Below are 19636 nucleotides of genomic sequence, written 5' to 3' on the forward strand. Positions count from 1 at the left end.
GAAAAAGCACAACCATCCTTACTTTGATGACTCCAGAGATGTAACTCGAGCCCCACCTTTCCTCGCATCTCATCTCCTGTGCATCTGCTCTCCCACCCACCCCTCCACCTAGCCCAGCCTCTCTAGGAGTCATTTTTATGTCTCCCTTTTCCTGGCCCCCCATGTTCAACCATCAGCAAGTCCAGAGGGCTATGCCCACAGAATCACCCCAATTCTGCCTGCCTCTCCCACCTCCACTGCTGTGCTGCCACCATTTCACTGGTCTCCAGGGTTTCCCCTTCCTAGATATGGTCCACTGGGCACTTGCAGGCCTAGAACCAAAGAGACCATGTCACAGGAACACAAACTCTCCAAAGGTTTACATTATCTTGTGAGTAAAATACAAGTGCTCCCAGGGCTGCCACACAGAGACGCTACTTTGGCACGACTCTCACTTTTGAAAGACAAAATCTGTCCTCTAGAGCTCTTCTAGAAAAATAGAATAAGAGCACTGATTTTCTCTGAGGATACAGCGGTGGGCAATCAGAGACAGCTGTCCCTCTATATCTGTTGTACTGCAGAGATGACTGAGTGACGACAGGGAGAGGCGAAAGCCATTGAAGACAGATTCTTATGCCTTATGTCACTGAAGGTGGGGGGCACACCACGCTGCAGAGGGACATGGGCAGGAGCACTGGTGTCGACCAGGAGGCAGAAGCAGGGGCTCTGGGAAGGCTCAGGCCTTTATTAGGGTTCCGGCAGGAATGGCAGGGCAGGGCAGGGTAACAGTTTGGGGCTAGTTTGTGTGATAATCCACTGGGCCTTGGTGCACAGAAGCATGTCTGGCTCTGAGTGATTCTGGGCAGGAGGACGTCAGCTGGTAACATGAGAGAAGGCAGTTTGGGGGTGGGTCAGGTGGCAGGGGAGAGGAGAACAGCTGGCCATTCATTCGGCCCCATCATTTGTGAGTGGGTGCCAGCAGACAAACACTGAATCTAAGGAGACACAGTAAGCGTGTCGGCGTGCACAGAGGGCACACCAGGGGTGACACACCCACGGTGGACAGACAAAGCGGAGACCATCGGGTTTCAGTCAGTTCTGTCATGACTCAGTCTCTCCACTGCAGAGAGTGGAGAAGGCGTGAGCTGCAGGGGTGAATGGCTCTGGGAGTCAGTGGAGCTGCTCCAGGTCCAGTGACACATTTGTTGCTCAGGCTCCAGCCACTGCCTCTGTCTCCTCCAGGAATCTCCGGGCTCTTCTCTCCTGCACCAGCGGAGAGAAGCCTGAGCGCGTCCTGAAGGCCATGGAAGCCCGGAGCCTTTCGTCCTGCTTTGGCCTGCCACCCCAGGGCCCTGTGCCCCTAGGACTCCTCCTGCTCTCCACAGAGGGCAGGCCACAGGTCCTGGGCCACATCCCCCCACCGTGTCCGCAGGGTGGGGCTGGCCCCTCGGCTCAGCAAAAGCTCTGTGGTGGGGCCATGGCCATGCTCCATGGCGAGATGCAGGGGGGTCTTCTGGAGCCAGCCAGCAGCATTGACCTCTGCACCCCTGTCCAGGAGGTGGCCAGTGACCTCTATGTGGCCTCCCCGGGCAGCATGGTGCAGGGGGGTGAGGCCCAACTTGTCCTGAGAATCCACCTTTGCTCCCCAGGCGGCCAGCAGCTGGACAGCAAGCAGATGTCCACCAGCAGCAGCCCTGTGGAGTGCAGAGCGGCCATGCCTGTCCTTGAGGCTTGGGTCTGCCCCGTGCTCAAGCAGCACCTCCATGTCCTGGAAGAGAAGGGGGCAGGGGCTAGGCTGCTGGCTGTGTTAACCATGTAGCACCCAGCTGCCCTTGGCCTCCCTTTCTTGACACTGCTCCCTTATTTGGTCACCCAGATGCTGAGAAAGATTGAAGGCAAAAGGAGAAGAGGGTGGCAGAGGATGAGGTGGTTGGATAGCATCACCAACTCAATGGACATCAACTTGGGCAAACTCCAGGAGATAGTGAGGAACAGGGAGCCCTGGCTTGCTGCAGTCCATGGGGTTGCAAAGAGTCAGACACAACTCAGTGACTGAACAACAACAACAACTGGCACCTATGTGGGCTTCCCAGATGGCACTGCAGTAAAGAACCTGCATGCCAATGCAAGAGACAGAAGAGATGCGGGTTCGATCCCTGGGTCAGGAAGATCCCCTGGAGGAGGGCATGGCAACCCACTCCAGTATTCTTGCCTGGAGAATCCCACTAACAGAGGAGCCTGGAGAGCTACGGTTCATAGGGTCACAAATAGTAGGACACAACTGAATCAGCTTAGCACTCAGGCGTGACACCTGCAGAGGCTCTACTTGGAGACTGCCACTGCCCCTAATGGTCCTGACTTGCCTGCCGCCCATCCTCCCTGCTGGCTGACACAGGCTTGCCCCTGGTGCCCAATAAATATTAGTGCTGCCGCAGGGCTCCCTCCCTGGGCTTCCAGGAGCCAATATCCAAGGGCAGCGGGGGTTGGTGGCTGGTCCCTCTCCGCCACCGTTCTATCACTCGGAGGCTGGGCCACGATTACCTGCCGGCGGCCCAGGCCGGCCGCGACGCCCAGCACAGTGGCCCCCACACCGTCCCGGGCGTCTACTGGAGCCCCTTGCGCCAGAAGGAGACGAAGCGCAGTTGCGCGCCCAGCCGCGGCCGCCACGAGCAGGACGCCGTCTAGACGCGCGCCACCGTTCGCCCCCAGCAGCTCGAGCACCGCTAGGTGGCCTCCCGCGGCCGCCCAGTGCGACGCCGTCCAGCCGCGCGCGTCTGCCGCTGTCGGGCCAGGGTCCGGCGCCGCCAGCAGGTGCCCAGCCATCAGCGTGCGGCCTAGAGCGGCGGCCCAGTGCAACGGCGTGAGGCCGGCCAGGCAGCATGCATTCGCCGGCGCCCCGCGCCGCAGCAGCAGCTCTGCCACCCGCGACGGCGCGTTCCAGGCGGCTTCGTGCAGCGGTGTGCGCCCCGCGCGGTCTGCGGCTCCGACCTGGGCCCCGCGCTGCAGCAGGAGACGCACCAGCGACACGTGGCCTCGCAACACCGCCAGATGGAGCGGAGTCCGGCCAGCGCGGTCCCTGTGGGGCAGGCCAGGGCGGTGAGGTTGGGGGCTGGATCTGGAGCCAGGCCACTGCCCCTGGCCCCTGCCCTCTGCCCCCTGCTGGGGAAAGAAACTCAAACTGGCCACCTTTGCCCAGGAAGGACCCCCTCTACCTGCTGGGAACCGCTGCCTCTCCCTACCACTGAAGGCACAGCAGCCACCACCCCACCAGATACCTGTGAAGATACCAAGCCACCGCGGGGCTCACCTCTCCTCCACACTGGCCCCTTGCCGCAGCAGCTGAGTCACCAGGCCCGTGTGACCCTTCCACACAGCCTGCAGCAAGTGCCCCCAGGCCCGTGGGGTGCTGGGCCCCTGTGTCCCAGCTCCCAGAGCCTCCTCAGAGCCCAGATCCAACCATCGCAGTTCCTGCTCCGCCCCTGCTTCTGTCAGGTCCTGCTCCCCAGGCTCTGAGACCCCAGAGTCCATCTGGAAAGAACATGAATCAGGCATGGTTGCTGGAGGCCCAGGCTGGCTCCCGTCGAGTCCTCTGGCTGGGGGTCCTCTGTATGCTGTCCTGGCCCAGTCATAGGCACTTTCATGAAACTCCTTCCGAAGGAGCTGAGGTGAGAGATCTGTTCCAGGAAGGTAGGTAGCTGAAACTGCATTTGTGGGGGTGGGGGAGAGGGGCGGGGCAGGGAAGGGAGGGCTTCTGGGGGCCAGGCGAAGGGCCAGCTCTCCACACTGTTTACCCAGCAACTTAGGGGGAGGCGGTACCTGCAGACCACAGCCTGTGTCCCAGCAGCCTTCAGCCCCTGCCAACCGCCAGGGCCTCTGACTTGTCCTCCCTCCCAGGAGATAAAGGCCAGGCAAGCAGGAACCTGCCCGTGGACTGTAGCTCCTCACAGAGCACAGCCTTTGATGTGCCACGATTTGCCCCCCAGGAGGCACCCACATGCCTTTCCTTGGGTCCCTCCCTCTGGCCCTGCCCCCCAGCCCCACTCCTGTCCCTGCTGGCTGAGACCAGGCCGAGTAGACCAGGTGCCAGCAGCTGGCAAAAGCCAGAAAAACAAGGGTGTCTGCACAGGATGACTGGGAAGATGCTGAAAGCAGCAGGGCCAGATGACAGGACACAAGGGCACAGGGTGGGGTGGGAAGGGCACCCTGTTGCTGAGAAGAAGCGCTCGTATCCTGGGGGCTGGGGGGACTATCCTATCCCTCATCAGAGCCAGGGAAGCTAAACACTGTCTCCTGGCGGCCTCTTCGCCGGCAGAAAGCAGCAACAGTGGGCTGTGAGGCCTGTCCCCACAGCCTCTGCCACAGCCAGGGCACTGCAGCTTGCTCAGGTGACCACTGGATGTCAGGGCGCCTACACGGAGCTGTCCCCCAGGGGCAGGGGCCTCTGTTGGTCTCAAGCACGCTGGGCCCACAGCCGGAACTCAGCTGTTTGTTGAATGAGTGAATGAATGAGTGGAGGACCACAGGAGAGGCTGGGGCTTAAAAGGAGATGAGACAGAGATCCTTGCTGTCTGAACTCTCTCCACCCAAAGGTTATCATCTGCAACATTTTTTTTTAACCCCAACTTCACTATCAGAAAGATCCCCTGGAGAAGGAAAAGGCTACCCACTCCAGTATCCTGCCCTGGAGGATGCCATGGACTGTATAGTCCATGGGGTCACAGAGAGTCGGACGGGACTGAGCAACTTTCACTTTCACTATCAGAATAAATAGTTACTGTGAGATCTTCCACATGTGCACCAGTGTAAATAGTTCAATTGCACACCTATGGGCAGCAGGGCTTGACAGGCACTGCTGGGGACCTCAGCAGATTTCCAGGCCGGAGTGTCTCCACTGATGCTGAAAGTTCAGCTTTCAGCTGAACTTGGTTCCAAATCGAATCTCAGAGGCAGAGTTTGGGTTGAAGTAGAAAAGGATAACTTTATTGCTTTATCAGGCAAAGGGGGTCACAGCGGGCTAATGCTCTCAAAGCCAAGTGTCCCAACTTGGGGAAAATAGTGACAAGTTTTATAGTAATTGTTTAAAGAGGACTTGATCAGCTTGTGGATGTTCTTCTGATGGGTTGGTGTTGAGGCAAGTAGGAGCCAGCATTTTTAACCTTCAGGTCCAACTGGTCTGGGGTCTACATGCTTGTGGGCAGTATTCCATTGTTAATTGTTAACTTCTCCCACCTGGATGGGGTTTCCTTATCTGCAAAATAACTCAAAGAAATTGTTGTGTGTATCCCTTGATGGGGAAACAGGACCTTGCCCCAAGGCTGCTCCTGATGGTTTCTCTCTGTTCTCTCATTCCCTCCCTTCTCTAATGAACAACGGCTTGAATCTGCCCATTAGAATTCAGGGAAGGTCATGGAAGCTGAGTGAAGGCTGTTCCCTATAATTAAAGAAATGGGGGACACAAAGGCTTTGTGCCCAAGAGCTCCACATGGTGTCACCACCAGTGTCCCTTGAACAAATTGTGCACTGTCACTCTCGTCTGCATCCCTGCCTGGTGAAAGGGTGCTGGTGAACTTGAGAGACCTGGAAAATGTTAGGAATGGAAGGGATGAGGCAGATTGTGTGGGAAGGGAAAGAGAAACTTTCCCATGTGGTATCACCCAGCCTCCTTCGTCCAGCTCCCAGACAACCTACTCAGTGTTTAAGTGTCAACTACTCACCTAAGTGCCCTTTAAAATGCTGTAGGTTGCACACAAAACCCCCAGGAGACTGTTAGGTGCTAACTATATTTGGTAACATTTGGAGAAGTTAGGGTTTTTGGAAGGGCTAGGCATGCTTTTCCCTTCTTACTTGAAATAATGGAGTACATGCTCCCCCTGTTTTCAGGATGGACTGGATTCTGACACAAAGGATGCCTGTGGTGGCAACTGCTGTTATTGAGCGCCTACTGTGTGTTGAGTCCCACACTAAGCATTTCACATGCACTGCTCATGTGCCTTCTCAACAGGCCTGCATCTTTTGGGGCTGTTTCTCTGATGCTGAGAGGGACCAGGTGTGGGGGATGAAGGGACCAGGGGGACTAGTGCTGAGAGGTGGGTCAGGTGTTGACCTCTCTGTGGCAGCTACTGATGGGGCAATTAATTGCTGGTTGAGACTGATGAAATGAAGTCATTGTGTGCAGGGGCTGGCAGCTGGGAGAGGGCGGGACCCAGAGGGAGGAGGGCCCAGTGCAGAGTTGTCAGGACAGCTGTGAAGGCTCTGACCAGAGCACGAAGGGGCCAGCAGAGAGACCAGCCAGGGCCAGAGCTGTAGGAACCTGGCAGAGAGAGAGGGTCAGCCTGGCAACAGGGACCTGCCGCTCACGTGTGGCCCTGGAGACAGATGGTCGGGGCTGGACGTACCTGGGCCAGGGTCCTGCCCTCCAGCTGCATTCACTCTTCGGTTGCTGGAGTCTGAGCAGAAACCTGACCTGGTGACCTAGGGTTAAAAGGTTGCTAATCTGACGGGGGTGAGGGGCTTCAGTCCTGCCACGTGACTGCTGCTGTGAGCCCACCAGGCCCACTGCTGAGGGCATGAATGATCAGGAGAGGGAGACAGAGGAGGATGAGGGGGGAGACCCTTCAGACACAGCACCCATGCTGCCCCGGAGGCTTCCTGACTGCCAGGCTTCAGACCTGATGTCCCCAGGGTGGCCAAGCCTGGCTGCCCAAGGCCTGGGGACTCTGCTGCTCCCAGGATGGGCCCTGGCCCGGCTCCTGCTCCACCTGCTGCTGCCTGCAGCTGTGTTCCTGCTGGTGCTGCTGCCTGCAGCTGCCGTCGTGTACCTGGGATTCCTGTGTCACTCGAGGGTGAGCTGAGCCTTCCCTGGGCAAGACTGGGGAACTGTCTGGGGTCTGTGGGGAGTGTGGGTGCTCCTCCCTGAAGGGCCCTTTCTTCTGCCAAGCCCCCCGCCCTGCCACCAGCCACAGCAAAAAAAAAAAAAGGCTTTTGTTTGCCATCAAGGGCTGTCTCCCTTCTTTGAGGCCTCCCAGCCTTGTACCAGGGGCCACCAGGGCCTGGACAGCTGGGCAGGGTGGGGAGAGGAGAAGGCTTCCAGGAAGAGGAGATAAAGATACTGTCGGATTTAGCCAGTCCACAGTCCCCATCCCTCAGGCCCCCCAACACAGCCCCTCTGAGGACCCCTCCTACCCGGGGATGGGTTTCCCCATCTGTGGAATGGGCTACGGCTAGGTCTGGGATGGGGAGGGTATAGGCAGGTGGGCCCCGTGTCCCTCTTCCTGTAGGCATACAGCAGGGGAGGGGGACCAAACGTTGGCTGCAGAAGAGAAGGCTGACACCAGCTGGCGGCACCCAGAGGCAGGGCTTCGGGGTCAGATGCCAGCGAAGGGAAGGACCGTGGAGAGCACAGAGGGAGGAAGGCGGAGGTCGGGGCGCCAGACAGCTATTCTCTGAGCCTCCCCTCAGGGGATTCCTACTCGGGTCATTTACCGCCTGGGTCCCCCATCTCCCATCCTCGGCTAGGAAATGTCTGGCCCACAGCCAGCCCCAGCCCCCGCACCCCACCCACTTCCCTCTGGGCTCTGGCCGACCTCGGGCCCCGCCCCGGAACTGAGACACCCCCCACCCCCTACCGCCCCGCCTGACCATCTTCCCGGTTCTCAGGTCCACCCGGCGCCCCGCCCCGCGTGCCGCGTGCTGCTGTCCGACAGCGGCTCCGCGGCTCTCATCGTGTTGGGCTTCCTCTCGCTGCCTCCGCTGCTGGTGCTCGCTTCGGCCGCTCGCGCCCGCCTGGCCCGACGCCTCCACTCGCTGCTGCCGACCCCCACTTGGAGCCCCGGACCCCGCCGCCAGCCTGACGGGGAGAAGCAGCTCTGCGCCTGGGTGTGACCCCACACGCCCCCTCAAATCCCGGAGGCCCCCGAACTACCCCGTGTCCCCCATCAGTGGCCCCAGGCTGGCGAGCTCAAGGGTCTGCGTTCAAGTCCTTGCCCGGCATGCGCGTGCGCAGTGCTCCGACGTGCCGCAAGGTGGCACCGGATTCCCCCGGAACTGGGCGGCCCTTCCCCACCCTCGCCCGCCCCCGCACTCCCCACAGCAGCCGAGGGGCTGGGACGCCCCCTAGGGAGCAGAGAAATGGCCCTCAGAGAAGGGGCGCGAGGCCAGACTCAGAAAGTGGCCTTCCTGGCTTTTGCCTCTGGGACTGCCTAAGGCTCCTGTGCCCCGACAACGGGCAGACCCTGCAGCCCGCCGTCTGGTCAGCGAATTGTAGAGCTGGGGAGACTCGCTCCGGAGACTTCCACACTCCACGATCCCAGAGGTTCAAGGGCCAGAGCAGACGGGTGTACAGGGCTCAGCCGGAGGCCTGCGTCAGCGTTAGAGCAAGGGCTCTGTCAGTTCCTCTGATTTTAAGATCTTTTCCGTCTTTTGTGTTTTTTTGCTTTCAAGCATGTTTCTGGTTTATTCCTTTGGTACACACTGTGTTTGTTTCCCGTTCCTAGGGGTTCACATCTTTCATCAATAATGGAGAATTCTCAACCATTATTTGTTCAGTTCTGCCTCATACATTCCACATATTCTTTATTGGGAAGCACCTATTACATTAATACTTCCTGTCGTCCTATTACTTCTCCTGTCAGTTCATCTCTCTTCTGTGTCTTCCTTCTCCTGTCTCCCTGCGCTGCCCGTGTTTTGGGCAATTTCCTCATCTTCCTCTTCTAGTTCACTAAGCACTGGTTTTGTCTAATCTGCTGATTGTCCTCCTATCCAAAAGGAGCCTGGCGGGCTACAGTCTATGGGGTCCGGAAGAGTCGGACACAGCCGAGTGACTAAGCACACATCTACAAGTTATACTGCATGTGTGCTAAATCGCGTCCAATTCTTTTCGACCCTAGGAACACTAGCCTGCCAGGCTCCTCTGTCTATGGGATTCTCCAGGCATGAATACTGTAGTGGGTTGCCATGCCCCCCTCCAGGGGATCTTCCCAACCCAGGGACTGAACCCTTGTCTCAGGTCTCCTGCATTGGCAGGTAGGTTGTTTACCACTAGCGCCACCTGGGAAGTTCAAAAGTTATACTGCTCACTTCTTATTCACATATGATCATTTTGATGATCATTTGGTCTCTTGGTGCGTGGTTGTGTTTTGGATTCCAGCAGGAACATTTCACACAAAGTTATTTTATAGTCTGCACTTAGCAACTACACTTCCTTTGCTTTGAGGTCTAAATCTGTTATTTGTTGTTTCTGCTGACTCAGTAATTGCATGTTGTTTCTTTGAGTGTTTGTACTTGGTAAGCGTCAGCCCACACCTGTGAAAATTCTGCGGCCATGTCCCTCCAGAGAGGATGTCTTTGTGAGGCGTGCCCAGCCTGTGTCCCTATTAGGGACCTGGTTGGTAGCCTACCTTGCACGTGGGCTGTGGCCCTCATGCGGTGTGGGTCTCCCTCCTGTGTTCAGGGAATTCTCTGCTTTCCTGTTTGTTTCACTTCAGCATCCTGGTTTCTGTTCACTATTCTTCTGTTTGTTTATTTATATACTTCTTTTTAGTGTTTCTTGGAGGGGACGGGGCCTGGAGAGGTCTACTTCCTTGTAAGCCCAGCAGTGTATTAAAGATGTGTTTGTTGTAATTTGTCCAGAATCTAGTAATAGCTGGAAGACCTTGGGAAGGTCCTAGCACACTGTCTTGCCAGCAGGACTCCACCTGTGACCAGGAGACCAGGGTCCAGATGTGTCCAAGGTTCAGGCTCAGCTGTGGCTTGAACAGGGCCTGGAGTGGGGCTGGCTCAGGTCCAGCAGGAGTCCTCGGGGTTTTCCAATTGTCTGTGACCAGTTACATGGGAGCCTGGCTGGCTGCCTCATGCCCAAGGAGAGCTTTCCCGGTCTGAGGCCGCCCTCCTTCCCCTCCTGCCTAGGGTCGGGCTGCTCTGGCCAAGCATTGAGGATAAGGGCTCTCCTGAGGATCCGTCTGGCCCTCGAGTCATCAAAACAACAGCTGGGCTTGGTGGGGGTGGGGAGGCCACCCGGGGGAGCTCAGCTGCTGAGCTGCCTTTCAGAAGGTGGATCCTGGCTTCCCAGGCCTACCCAAGCCCCACATGGCCTCCAGCTGGCTCCAGGGACAGCCTGCCTCAGCTCCAGCTACCACCCACTCACAAAAGGAACGCTTATGGGGGGCTGTGGAAGGTTGACGGAGGAGCCTAGTGGTCTGCTTTAGGGCGTTGGCTGTCAGGGTGGGGAAAGTAGAAGGTAGAGGCCATGAGCTCCTGGGTGGGCCAAGATAAGACCCTCACTTTGGGAAAAAAAGTCTCTGCAAGCACCCTGGCCCTTGCCCAGCCATTGTGCACCTGGCCATGGGTGCGTGTGTGTGTGCATTTTGTATGGGTATACGTATGTGTGCTTGTGAGGGCATGCCTGCATTCTGTCTGCCGGCCCTCACACCCCTGGCAGGGGTTTTCTCCAGACCCCACAGGTGTAGAGTCTGGGCTTTGCGAGGTTTCCTGATCTGCCCAGGGCCGTGTATTCATTCACAAAGCATTTCCTGGCAACTCAGGTGTCAGCAGGCACACCCTGAGTGGTGAGCAGCTAGGAGGGGCCCATTCTGTCCCCGTAGTCGGCACCCCAGTTGTGAGCCCTGCCCCCATGCAGGCATGTCAGCCAGAAACTGAGCTGTGGTGGGTGGGCTGGGGAGGACTAGGCAGAGCTCCCTGCTGGCTCTGGGGCCTGAGGTCCCTTCCCCTGCCCCAGGGCCTCACCCCCACCCCTGGGGAGCCCCCCCACCAAGGTGTGGACACAAATCTGTCCTTCCTTCCCTGCTCTCTCCTTCCCCACACAAGCCTGCCAGGACCCTGCTTGGGGCTGAGATAGGGCATGGTGGTCACTCCCTGTTGCAGAAGGGTCCAGCACAGGGAACCCAAACTAGGGAAGGGGTCTCACCTCTTGAAGAGCACCACTGTGCAGTCCTTACACAGGCTGAAAATCCAGGAACAACTGGATGCCCTCCTGCCTTTCTGCCTCCAAGCTCTGCCCTTCTGCCTGTAGTCTTCAAGGCCTAATATCACCCTCCCCCTGGGCCCTCGGCTCCCCAGTGAACACTGCCACTGCCCTTCTGCCTCCCAGGCCTCCTTACTGCCCTCATACATACTGGCAGGCCCTCATTCCAGATCCCTGGTACTTCCTCTAGCTCCTGCCCACCTGCTCTGACATGACCCCATCCTCCAAGAGGAAAATGAGTAGACAGGCACTTTTGCAAGATTGCCACTTCCCATCTCTCTTCTAGCTTGGCAGGGCTGGGAGGACATGGGCTGTGCCCAGGGCCTGCACGTCCCCAGGGCCTATGCATCCCCAGGGCAGAATTTGTCATGTGACTGGGCCCAGCACGGAGATGAAGGATAAATGCAGATGGATTGGCACCCACTCTGTGACCAGGCTGCCCACCTGCCACCCTGGGTGTCACTGGCTGAAAGATTGGGTAAGGGTTGTCTCTAGGGCCACAAGGGACAGGCTGGGGCACTTAGGAAGTGAAACAATGGGACAATCAGACCCCCAGGACTGGCCCTCAGGCCCTGGCATGTCCCTGACCACAAACAGGCAGGTTGAGTCTAAAAGAATGTGTGGGTGGGGCAGCGGGGCAAGTGGTGGTAGGCCACCCCCTCCCTCTGCTCTTCCGACTGCTGGGTGCAGTCAGGGGGCCTTGCACTTGGCCACCCACCCCAGGCCCGTAGGAGCTGCCCCCCACTTCCAGTTTCTGTGTCTCCCAGCCTGTGTGGGTGCCTGTGTGAGATACAACTGACATGAAAACCAGCAGCACAGGCACCCCCACGGGATGGGGTGGGGCCAGACCACTCTGCCCCTCGGGCTCTAGGCTGGGGTCAGGGGTGGGGTCAGAGGCCCCGGGAGCTGCCCTTTTCCCTGGGGTCAACATGACCACAGCTAGCTGGGGACAAAAGGCCCTTCTTCTCTGCGTAGGCGTGGATGGTGCGGAGGAGGGCGCATTCCCGTGGACTAGCTGGGGGCAGGGGCAGTGCCTTGGAGAGCATTGTTGTCCCTGGGTTTTGTGGATCCCCATCCATCTGCCTGTGGACTGACAGGCAGGGTGGGCGAGTTCTGGGAAGTGACTGGGGACTCCCTGTCCCTCCTCCTCTTTTCCAGGACACCTGTTTCAGGCAGGGGCTGGCTCCGGTGGAGGGAGAGGCATGGGACTGGGGCCAGCTGTTTCCTGGCTCCCTCCGGTCCTTCTCTGCCCCTCCTGCCCCCAGGCCTGTCTTCCTTCAGAGAGGAGGTTTCCAGGCCATTATATTTGTGCTTCCTCTGGTGTCTGCCTCAGGCCCAGCCCTGGCCTGGACTACTACACACCTTTGGCTGACCCCCACGTTCCCTAGAAACCTTTGTCTGCCCAGGTCTCCGCTCAGTGAGGGGCAGTATAAAGGAGACTCGCTGTGATGCTGGCAGCAGGGGTGGTGGAGCCGACTGAGCCACAGGGCAGATCAGGGGGCCTGAGGGGCAGAGCTGATCCAGTGAGGGTGAGATGGTCTTGGTCTCTCAGGAATCAAGTCAGAGCTCAGCATGAGCATCAGGAGGGACTCTCAGCCAAAGCAGGTGGCTGAGCTCAGCCAAGGCTGGAGAGAGGCCCTTGCCACCACTGCCGAGGCCAGGTCCCCTGTCCTTTCTCCCCCTGATGGAGAGCTGGAAGGAGGAGGACGCCTGCTTCCTCAAGGGCTTGAGTAGTGGCCAAGAAGAGCAGCTCAGTTTTTCCAGAAGGGAAACTTCCCTGTCAGCCCAGCAGCAGAGCCGAGGTGTGACTCGGCCCACCGCTGGCCAGGAGTGGGGAGGCCACAAGGCAGACCCAGCATGGCCCAGTGCCCTGCTAGTGGGTGCCCAGCAAGGTGAAAGATGAGCCAAGTTGTGTCTGCATGCGTGTACCTGGGTCAGTCCCCCCGGGCCCCCAGATTGTCTTCAGCTGCCTCCCCTCATGGCCCCATATCCAGAGCAGCCCTGCTCAGCGTCATCTGCTGGAGGGGCTGGGGGCCGGCCAGGAGCCATCCCTCTGGGCGGTACATCCTGAACTTTAGGGGTTCAAGCCCACCGTTGCCCCCCGGGGCCCAGGCGGAAACACCAGCAGTCTCTGGTCCTAGCTGAGGCCTGAGGTCTGTGGAGCTGAGCCAGCCCCGTCACTGCCAAGATTCCCGGCAAGGCGGGGCGGGGGTGTGTGTGTGTGTGTGTGTGGCAGGGACACAGTTCTCGCTTGTTCCTGCCCCAACTACTCAGGCTCAGCTGAGCTGCTTCCTTTTTTAGACAAAGTCAGAGCTCCGGCCTGTCTCACAGCCTGGCGTCTCACCTGACAGAAAGGGAGGAAGGAAAACCATTGAGTTTCATCCGTCCTCTGGGCTGAGCACCTCCTGGCAGGGGGGAAGGGAGGGGACATCCTGGTAGAGATGGCCTGCCGCCTCCCCATGCGGACCTGTGCCCCCCCACCCCCCACCAAGCTCCTCAGAGGGGAGTGGCTGGGACAGGGCAGTGGTGACCCCACAGGAAGGCATCTTAGGAGGGAGGAGGGCAGTCCTGCCCACAGGACTCTGCCTCCTGGCCTCACCTGAGGGCAAGGAATTTGCCCTGGAGTGGGTTGGGGGGGAGGGATGAGTGTCCCTCAGGATGCCCCCTGCAGGCGGCCACCTCTGCTCTGGTCCAGCCAAGATCCGAGATGCAAGGTTCCTGGTCACAGTGAGTCCCTGGAGGGCTTCCCCAGTGCACGGCTGGGGAGGGTCTATCCTCAGTCCTGGAGTTTGGCCTCAGCCCTGGCGTTTGGCCTCAGCCCTGGCCCTGGGCCTCTTATTGGGGACAGCTATAGGCCCAGCATGGTCACATAGGACAGGCCTGACTCAGCCATCCTCAGCTGTATGCCTCTTCCTCCAAGAAGCCTAGTGAGGTGGGGTCTTTGTGTCCCCTCAGAAACCCCTCCTTGAATGTCTGAGGTTTTATCCCCTCTCCCAGCGTTCTAAGTTCTGCTCTCCTGATCTTTGCTTTCATACACCTGCCCCTTCCCAAGCCTTGTTTTTGGTGTCACCCCCACACTCTCACACATTCTGGGGCTCTCTTGGACTTGGCTTCAGGGACTCCCAACGCTGAGGATATAAGGACAGCAAGCCGCGGGATGATCCAGCTTGGTGGCTCCCTGCTCTGCTCCTGGCTGGGGAAGGGGGCAGGGGGTAGAAGCAGGGCAGACTCCAAGGCCTTACAGCCTAAAGGGAGACCGAAGAGTTTATGTGTGTGCATGCCACGCGCGTATGAATGGAGCGTGTCGCCGCGCGCCTGGGCCCTGCGAACGTGCGCCTTCCCAGAGCCAGTGCTCCTCCGCACGCGGGGCAGCTCGCGAGCGCCTCGGAGGGACCTCTGGGCGGGCCGCGAGGGGCGGGGCCTCCGGGGGGCGGGGCCCGGGTCCGACCCGCGCGGCCGCGCGCCCCACAACCCAGGAGCGAGCTAAACACCAGTGCAGGGAGAGCGCTGCCGTCCCGTCGCGCGCGATGCTGCCCTGGACGGTGATCGGCCTGGCCCTGAGCCTGCGGCTGGCTCGGAGCGGCGCGGAACGTGGTGAGTGAGGCGGGCGGCTGGGTCAAGCTCGGCTCTCTGTGCCCGTCCACCCTCTGATGTCCGCGCTGAGCCACGCTCTCCTTCCGCTGCTGCGGGGCGGGGGCGGCTGGCAGGGGACCCCACCGACGTGGGGCGCAGGCCCCGCCGGCAACTCGGCGGGATTTTAGGGCCTGATCGGGGGAGTGGGCGGTGCCAATCTGGGAGGCTTGTTCCTGCCTCAGTTCTCCCTCTGCTTGGAATGACCCTTAGACGAGGGATGGTAAGAGGGTTGGTTGGCGTCGTTCAACTAGGTTGAGGGAAACTGAGGCCCCAAGGCTAGACCCGGCCCGAGACACCCCAGGCCGCTGTTTACTCGTGACCCAGGGGCCCATCTGCTCCCTGGGGTGCGGAGAGCAAGGCGTAGTCGCCTGAGGGGTGATCGGGCCCTCAGGCTGCTGCAGCAGGTAACCTGCTTCCTGGGTCCGAACAGAGCAGAGGATGGGGCCCAGGCAGGGATGACATCATCTGTAAGTGGGGTCAGGACTCCAACCCAGCCTTCTAGACTGTGGGAGAGGCTGCAGTCAGTGCTCTGTCTTCCCCATGCCTCCTCCTCTGTCCTCAGTCTCCTCAGCTGCCAAATGCCTCCACCCCAACCCGCACCGGTTGCCTTACCTGGAGGGTGAGCTGTGTAGACTGCTTCTAGGAAGCCAGGCCCGGGTGGCCCAGACCTATCCACCCACCACTCCTGGGGGCGGGGCCAGGACACTGAGTTCCAGCCCGCCTAGATTCCGCTGAAGACAGGGAGCGGGTGGGGGCTTGAAGGGTTCAGCTTTCCTTTGCAGAAGAGACACAAGCCCAGAGGGACCCCCTGGTATGTGGCCAGGGTGTAGAACTGGAATTGCTGAGGGTTCGGACCTCCTGTTGGCTTTAGGGCCCCTCTCCCTCTGGGGTGCCATCCCAGAACCTTTGAGCTGTAGCTGAGCTGGCCTTCTGGGCTTCCTTGGGTAAGGGCGAGTGCCAGCTTAGGGAAATTTCAGGCCCTGGGGGTTCTGCCCTGGGTGTGGGGCTGTCTGGGGGCCACCACCAGGGGCTGAACCCTCCCCTCTTCCCCAGGCCTTCCGGCATCTGCCCTTCAGGGAGACCTGCTGTTTCTGTTGGACAGTTCAGCCAGCGTGTCTCATTATGAGTTTTCCCGAGTTCGGGAGTTTTTGGGGCGACTGGCAGCCCTGCTTCCCGTGGGTCCTGGGGCCCTGCGTGCCAGCCTGGTGCACGTGGGCAGCCGACCGCACACCGAGTTTCCCTTCAGCCAGCACAGCTCAGGCTCAGCTGTCCAGGATGCCATACGGGCTGCAGCCCAGCGCATGGGTGACACCAACACTGGCCTAGCACTGGCATATGCCAAGGAGCAACTGTTTGCCAAGGCGGCAGGGGCCCGGCCGGGGGTGCCCAAGGTGCTGGTGTGGGTGACAGACGGCGGCTCCAGCGACCCCGTGGGGCCCCCCATGCAGGAGCTGAAGGACCTGGGGGTCACCGTCTTCATCGTCAGCACTGGCCGGGGCAACCTCCTGGAGCTGTCTGCTGCTGCCTCGGCCCCCGCTGAGAAACATCTGCACTTCGTGGATGTGGATGACCTGCACATCATCACCCAGGCACTGAGGGGCTCCATCCTTGGTAGGTGGGAGGGGGCCTGGGGAACCCCAGCTGGGAACTAGGGAAGAGGGCTGGGAAGACTCCAGGAGGAACTCTCATGCCTGGAGCAGAGGCCAGGGCTGCACACCCGCCTTCTCCAGGGACACACTCCACTGGTCACCACAGGGGTCCCACCACCTGGGCTGAGGTGGGACAGAGGACAGGTCTGAGGAAACACCTCCAGGTGAGGCTTCCTACTGGAGAGTGGGGGGCTTGGTGAGGGCTGAGGGACCCAGGGGCTGGATCTGAGCAGATGTGGCTTGTGGCTATGTGAAGAGGTAGAGAAGGAGGTTTCAAGCCTGAGAGCTCTGCCCATGGGCCCATCATGCCTGGAGGAAGGGGGAGGGCCAGGGCAGGAAGGGCAGAGAGTGCCCCCCCCCCACCAGAGCTGGGTCACTACTTCCCCCAGGGGAAGGGGGTTTGAGTGGGACTGCACTGCTGGGGATTGCTGGAAAGGAGGCTGGGCCTGGGAGAGCCTGCTGCAGGGGCTAGCAGCTCCCCACGGACTTTCTTCTGGATCCCTCTGACCCAGCTAGGGAGAGGGACAGGGAGGGGAGGGAGGTGGAGTTAAAGGGCCTGGTCACTGGCAGGGTTGCTGTAGCCACTGAAAAAATGCCAACAACTCCAGGGTCTTCCTGAATTTTGGCCTGCAGTTAATCATCCACCTGAAAGTGGAAGGAGCTGGACTGTGGGTTGGAGCGAGATAGAGGGTCTTTCTGAAGATCTGCTCCAGGGCACCTGGCCCTGGTGGCCCTTGGGTCTGCCGCTAGGGTTGAACCTTAAGGGGACAGCAGGAGAAAAGGCAAGCAGCTGGACAGGAAAAGCCCAAGGCTGCAGGGCAGTGAGGCAGTAGGGTGGCTCTCCTGGGATTGGGGGCAGGGTCTGTGTGTGGCGATGGGCAAGGGAAGTGCTAGCCAGGCAGCTGGGCACCAAGCATTCACAGCATCGGGTCCTGACTTAACCCTGTGTAGACATCTGTTAGCCTCACCCACCTGCCAGGTCACTGAGATGACCCTCTGGGGCTTGGCATCATAGCTCAGGAGTAACGTTTGGGGGTCCTATCCTCGAGTCCCCCACCACACTCTCCTCCAGGTTCAGCTGCCCTTGTGCTTGTCACATCTCTCCTACCCCTCAGGGCATTCTCCAGTGGCCTCTCATCTCCTGGCTGTACTGTGGGCCCTCTTTTTCTTGACTCTCCAGAGCAGAACTGATTCTAGACCCTGTGCTGCCCAGAGTGGTGGGGAGGGCATCCTCTGACATCATTTTGAACCCTGCCACCCTTGAGGGCCCTTTGTCCAGTCCACTGGACTGAGTGGTGAGTGAGAGGTGGCCGCTATAACTCTCCACTGCTCTGAGTTTGGAGCTGAGGTGGGGAGGGAAGCTCCTGAAGCGGCGAAGGCGGAGGGGGGGAGGGCCGACTGGTCGCACTCACGTCCTTCCTCCAGCCCGGCGCCAGAGCGCTTTGGCGGATCCTTAGCATCTGGTAGGCGTGGCCGAGGCTAGCCTTGCTCCCGGCGCTCCTGCTCCCCAGGCTCTGTGAGCATACCCCGAGTCGGCAGTCAGAGACCAGCGGGAAAAGCCACCTCTCTCCTCTGACCCTCTGCACCCCCCGTCAGATGCAATGTGGCCGCAGCAGCTCCATGCCTCCGAGGTTACGTCCAGCGGCTTCCGCCTGGCCTGGCCGTCCCTACTGACGGCAGACTCAGGCTATTATGTGTTGGAGCTGGCGCCCAGCACGGATCCGGGGGTCGCGCGCCGTCAGCAGCTGCCAGGGAACGCCACGGGCTGGGCCTGGACCGGTCTGGACCCAGACACGGACTACGACGTAGCCCTGGTGCCGGAGTCCAACGTGCGGCTCTTAAGATCACAGCACCTGCGGGTGCGCACGCTGCCAGGTGAGGCGGGGCACAGGGCCGGGCGGGCTAGGGGTACGGGTCCGACTGGGCGCCGCGGCCCCCTCCCGCTCACGGGCACTTCTCGCACTCCCACCCCCACGCCCGCGCAGAGGAGACCGGGCCGGAGCTCATCGTCGTCTCGCACGCCAGGCCGCGCAGCTTGCGCGTGAGCTGGGCCCCGGCGCTGGGCCCGGACGCCGCGCTCGGTTACCACGTGCTGGTCGGGCCCCTGCGGGGCGGGGCCGCGCAGAGCGTGGAGGTACCCGCGGGCGAGAACAGCACCACGCTTCAGGGCCTGGCGCCCGGCACCGCCTACCTGGTGACCGTGACCGCAGCCTTCCGCTCGGGCCGCGAGAGGGCGCTGTCAGCCAAGGCCTGCACGCCTGAAGGCGAGCGCAGCCGCGCCCCGCGTCCCCAGCCGCAGAGGACTGGGGGCCGGGAACCGTGAGCCGGCCGCGCCCGCGCACCCGAGGGCCCTCTTCTCCGAGCCCGGTGGGTCTTGCCCCGGGGATGGGATGCTGACCGGCCTTAGGCCCGCGGGACCGCCGCGCAGGAAGGGCGCCCCGCTCCGGCGCCCGCCCTCCAGGACGCAGCCTCGCCTCACCTTCCGCTGTACCTATGGCAGCAGCGCGTGCCGTTGCGACTCCCTCCCCTGCCCGGTCCAGACCTGGGCACTCGGTGGTGTCCTTTGGGCAGGATTTAGCGGGGAGATGGACAAGGCGTCAGGAGGCCCGTTGAGAACATCAGACTCCAAATGGCTCTGGACCCAGGGCCACAGGGCGTCTGGGCAGCCGGGCCTCCCACTTGTGTTAGAGGCCAGCCCGTCTGGTGGCAAAGGCTGGCATCTGTTTGAGGGAGCTTGGTCCAGATGGCAGTTCTGAGTTCCCACCAGCCACTCGGGTCCAGGGTGGGAAGGGAAGGAGCTGGCTCTGGCCAGGTCCCAAAGGTTCCCTGGAGGGGATAGTGTCAGGAAAGGGGGCAGGGAAGTGCTGGCAGTTGATCTGTGGTTAGCAGCTGGGTGGCTGGAGAGGCAGTCTTCACTGGCATGCTCAGCTGGCTTGGGCGCAGTGCTTTGCTTGCTGGGAACAGTGGCCCTGCCTTCCTACCCAGAACCCTCCTGGGCCCAGCCACAGCCTCTGGAACCCAGGTGGCACCTTTTGGGAAGAATGCGACAAGAGCCTGGCATTCAGGACCCTGGATACAGGAGAGCCTGTTCCTGCAGGGCCCCAAGGCTGGCACTTGCAGGTGGCTTTCCCTGTGCTGGGCCGAGGACCTCTGTGTTGGGGCAGGGACAAGCAAGGTGCCTCTGGGTGCTGCATCCCAGCCATCCCTGCAGTGTCCACCTCCTGTCACTCCTTCTGTGCTGGGGCCACCAGACAAGTCCCAAGGCGGGGCAGTGCTGCTGCCACTCGGCCCCACAGGCACCTCCTCCACACCTGTGCTGACTCAGTGCTCACTTTTCATCTTCCCCACTAATGATCCAGCCTTTGAAATAAAATGCAATAAATCAGATGTAAACTCA

At 60.4% G+C, this 19636-nt stretch overlaps 3 protein-coding genes across 4 annotated transcripts; 2 read left to right on the forward strand and 1 right to left on the reverse strand.

Annotated features, from left to right (window-relative positions):
* Nucleotides 1–704: 704 nt before the first annotated feature.
* On the reverse strand, nt 705–3531 carry ANKRD65 (ankyrin repeat domain 65). Its single transcript, XM_020873732.2, has 3 exons — nt 3287–3531; nt 2521–3055; nt 705–1747 (listed from the first exon to the last, which is right to left on the reverse strand). Exons 1-3 carry the CDS (start codon nt 3529–3531, stop codon nt 1340–1342), a joined length of 1188 nt encoding a protein of 395 aa, XP_020729391.1. The 3' UTR covers nt 705–1339.
* Nucleotides 3532–3558: 27 nt separating this feature from the next.
* On the forward strand, nt 3559–9597 carry TMEM88B (transmembrane protein 88B). Of its 2 annotated transcripts, none has more exons than XM_070474130.1 (3): nt 3559–3644; nt 5860–6821; nt 7636–9597. In XM_070474130.1, the coding sequence occupies exons 2-3, from the start codon at nt 6546–6548 to the stop codon at nt 7858–7860; spliced, it is 501 nt and encodes a 166-aa protein (XP_070330231.1). In that variant the 5' UTR covers nt 3559–3644; nt 5860–6545; the 3' UTR covers nt 7861–9597. The 2 variants fall into 2 exon arrangements, with proteins under 2 accessions (XP_070330231.1, XP_020729394.1); XM_020873735.2 differs by having other exon boundaries at nt 3579–3666.
* A 2263-nt stretch (nt 9598–11860) lies between these two features.
* On the forward strand, nt 11861–19636 carry VWA1 (von Willebrand factor A domain containing 1). Its single transcript, XM_020873743.2, has 4 exons — nt 11861–14551; nt 15644–16201; nt 17836–18114; nt 18225–19636. The coding sequence occupies exons 1-4, from the start codon at nt 14248–14250 to the stop codon at nt 18560–18562; spliced, it is 1479 nt and encodes a 492-aa protein (XP_020729402.2). The 5' UTR covers nt 11861–14247; the 3' UTR covers nt 18563–19636.

This window comes from Odocoileus virginianus, chromosome 11 (assembly GCF_023699985.2).
Source record: "Odocoileus virginianus isolate 20LAN1187 ecotype Illinois chromosome 11, Ovbor_1.2, whole genome shotgun sequence".
Lineage (NCBI taxonomy): Eukaryota > Metazoa > Chordata > Mammalia > Artiodactyla > Cervidae > Odocoileus > Odocoileus virginianus.